This window comes from Empidonax traillii, unplaced genomic scaffold (genome assembly GCF_003031625.1).
Source record: "Empidonax traillii isolate 1590-97213 ecotype Southwest subspecies unplaced genomic scaffold, ASM303162v1 scaffold5931:size6830, whole genome shotgun sequence".
Classification (NCBI taxonomy): Eukaryota; Metazoa; Chordata; class Aves; order Passeriformes; family Tyrannidae; genus Empidonax; species Empidonax traillii.
This window is the reverse complement of record NW_020961124.1, coordinates 3,385-6,830: the sequence shown is the minus strand read 5'-3', so window position 1 is coordinate 6,830 and position 3,446 is coordinate 3,385. Positions and strand designations below refer to the sequence as shown.

Genomic DNA, 3,446 nt, shown 5'->3' with positions numbered 1-3,446 from the left:
TCCCAATCCCCACATTCCCCATTCCCACATTCCCAATCCCCACATTCCCAATCCCCATTCCCACATTCCCAGTTCCCAATCCCATTCCCAGACCCAATCCCACATTCCCAGTCCCCAATTCCCATCCCCAATCTCCAATTCCCAATCCCATTCCCACATTCCCAGTCCCACGTTCCCAGTCCTATTCCCACATTCCCAGTCCCAGTCCTCAATTCCCAGTCTGACATTCCCACTCCCATTCCCATTCCCGCTCCAGAGCCTTGGGAATCTCCCCAGGGAATCCTTTCCTTGGGAAACCCCCCCTCCCTCCCTTTGGGATGGGGATTTTCCCGCCTCCCCAGGGAATTCGGGGTGGAATTCCTGCCCTTTTCCCATCCTTCCCGGCGCATTCCCGCTTTTCCAGCCCCTGGATCCCCCTCCTGCCCTTCCTTCCCCCCCCCAATCCCTGCCACATTCCCACTTTTCCAGCCCCGGGACCCCCTGGAATCGCTGCCATTCCTGCTTTTCCAGCTCCTCCCGGAGCCTCTTCCAGGGATTGTTTTTATTCCCCCCAGGAACCTCCTGGAATTTCGGGGCCGCCCCCAAAGAGCTCGTTAACAGTTTATTAACAGCTCATTAACAGCTCATTAAGGCTCGTTAACTCGATTAACTCATTAAGGAGCGGCCCAGGCCGCAATTCCCACCGCCTTTTCCCAGTTTTTGGGGGGATTGTTGGGAATTTTGAGGCCTCTCCTGCCTCAATTCCTGCCTTTTCCCACCTTTTTTTTTTTCCCAGTCTCTTTGTATTATTGGGAATGTTGAGGCTGGAATATCCCAGTGGGATCTCCCCCGGCATTCCCAAGGCCTGGAATATCCCAGTGGGATCTCCCCCGGCATTCCCAAGGCCTGGAATATCCCAGTGGGATCTCCCCCGGCATTCCCAAGGCCTGGAATATCCCAGTGGGATCTCCCCCAGCATTCCCAAGTCTGGGATCACCCCCAGCATTCCCAAGGCCTGGAATATCCCGGTGGGATCTCCCCCGGCATTCCCAAGGCTGGGAATATCCCAGTGGGATCTCCCCCAGCATTCCCAAGGCCCGGAATCTCCCCCAGCATTCCCAAGTCCCAAACCATCCCTGTTGGATCTCCCCCACCATTCCCAAGTCCCAGACCATCCCGCTGGGCTCTCCCATCATTCCCAATTCCCGGCCTGTCCCGTTTTTCCCGCAGGGAGCGTCGGCGCTGTTCGACATGATCGAGTACTACGAGTCGGCCACGCACCTCAACATCTCCTGCAACAAACACATCGGGCCCCGCGGCTGGCAGGCGGCTGCTCACATGATGAGGAAGGTGGGGGGCCCCTTCCCACTCATTCCCAGTCATTCCCAGTCATTCCCAGTGTTCCCAGTGCCCTCTGGAACCCCCTGGCAGCTGCAGGAGCCTCCGGGTTTGGGCTCGTCCCTCTGGAAAACCGCCCGGCTCCTGAAGGAAAACACATCCTTCCCACCTTCTATGAGCTCCCAGAAGGTTTGGGATCCCTTCCCAGTCATTCCCAGTTATTCCCAGTTATTCCCAGTCATTCCCAGTGTTCCCAGTGCCCTCTGGAACCCCCTGGCAGCTGCAGGAGCCTCCGGGTTTGGGCTCGTCCCTCTGGAAAACCGCCCGGCTCCCACATCAAAACCACCTCCCACGACATCTCCATGAGATCCCAGAACGTTTGGGATCCTTTCCCAGTCATTCCCAGTTATTCCCAGTTATTCCCAGTGTTCCCAGTTCCCTCTGGAACCCCCAGAAGCTGCAGGAGCCTCCGGGTTTGGGCTCGTCCCTCTGGAAGACCGCCCGGCTCCCGAAGGGAAACACCCCCTTCCCACCTTCTATGAGTTCCCACAACCTTTGGGATCCCTTCCCAGTCATTCCCAGTTATTCCCAGTTATTCCCAGTGTTCCCAGTGCCCTCTGGAACCCCTTGGCAGCTGCAGGAGCCTCCGGGTTTGGGCTCGTCCCTCTGGAAAACCGCCCGGCTCCCACATCAAAACCACCTCCCACGACATCTCCATGAGCTCCCAGAACCTTTGGGATCCCTTCCCAGTTATTCCCAGTTATTCCCAGTCATTCCCAGTTATTCCCAGTGTTCCCAGTGCCCTCTGGAACCCCCTGGCGGCTGCAGGAGCCTCCGGGTTTGGGCTCGTCCCTCTGGAAAACCGCCCGGCTCCTGAAGGGAAACACCCCCCTTCCAGATTCCATGACATCTCCATGAGCTCCCAGAACCTTTGGGATCCCTTCCCAGTTATTCCCAGTCATTCCCAGTTATTCCCAGTGTTCCCAGTGCCCTCTGGAAGCCCCTGGCAGCTGCAGGAGCCTCCGGGTTTGGGCTCGTCCCTCTGGAAAACCGCCCGGCTCCCACATCAAAACCACCTCCCACGACATCTCCATGAGCTCCCAGAACCTTTGGGATCCTTTCCCAGTCATTCCCAGTCATTCCCAGTGTTCCCAGTTATTCCCAGTGTTCCCAGTGCCCTCTGGAACCCCCTGGCAGCTGCAGGAGCCTCCGGGTTTGGGCTCGTCCCTCTGGAAAACCGCCCGGCTCCTGAAGGGAAACACCCCCTTCCCACCTCCCATATGAGATCCCAGAACCTTTGGGATCCCTTCCCAGTTATTCCCAGTCATTCCCAGTTATTCCCAGTTATTCCCAGTGTTCCCAGTGCCCTCTGGAACCCCCTGGCAGCTGCAGGAGCCTCTCCAGAGGCTTAGCCCGGGCTCGGGGGCAGGAAAATCCACCCCTTTTTCCGCGTGTCCCGGAGCTCCGGGAATTGTGGGAATTGTGGAATTGCCCCCTGGAGTTGTGGGAATTGTGGAATTGCCCCCTGGAGTTGTGGAATTGTGGAATTGCCCCCTGGAGTTGTGGGAGTTGTGGGAATTGTGGAATTGCCCCCTGGAGTTGTGGAATTGCCGCTCCCAGCAGGAACAGCTCTGCCCGGGCCCCTCATTAGCGCGTCATTAACGTGTCATTAACGCGTCATTAGCGCGGGGCAGGGCGGTAATTAGGGTATAATTAGTCCGGGGTGAATTGTTAATTATCCCCACTTGGGGAACGCCCCCGATTCCCTCCCAGGCCTCATCCCTGCCCGGCCCAGGAAAACTCATCCCGGATCCTGGGATGGGATGTGGGGCTGGATGGGGGGAGGGTGTGTTTGGGGGAATCCCATCCCGAGGGATCCAAGCCCATCCCGAGGGATCCAGTCCCATCCCGAGGGATCCAGTCCCATCCTGAGGGATCCAGTCCCATCCCGAGGGATCCAGTCCCATCCTGAGGGATCCAAGCCCATCCCGAGGGATCCAAGCCCATCCCGAGGGATCCAGTCCCATCCTGAGGGATCCAAGCCCATCCCGAGGGATCCAGTCCCATCCCGAGGGATCCAGTCCCATCCTGAGGGATCCAGTCCCATCCTGAGGGATCCAGTCCCATCC

The 3,446-nt window shown here is 58.3% G+C and overlaps 1 protein-coding gene across 1 annotated transcript in view; it reads left to right on the top strand.

The window, feature by feature from the left end:
• Positions 1-1,209: 1,209 nt before the first annotated feature.
• LOC114073283 (protein phosphatase 1 regulatory subunit 37-like) overlaps positions 1,210-3,446 on the top strand; it is a gene marked incomplete at both ends in the record, with an annotated part of 4,886 nt that continues 2,649 nt past the window's right edge. The window contains one exon of the mRNA XM_027911066.1: positions 1,210-1,329. Coding sequence (XP_027766867.1) covers positions 1,210-1,329 — 120 coding nt within the window. The remainder of the gene's footprint in view (positions 1,330-3,446) is intronic.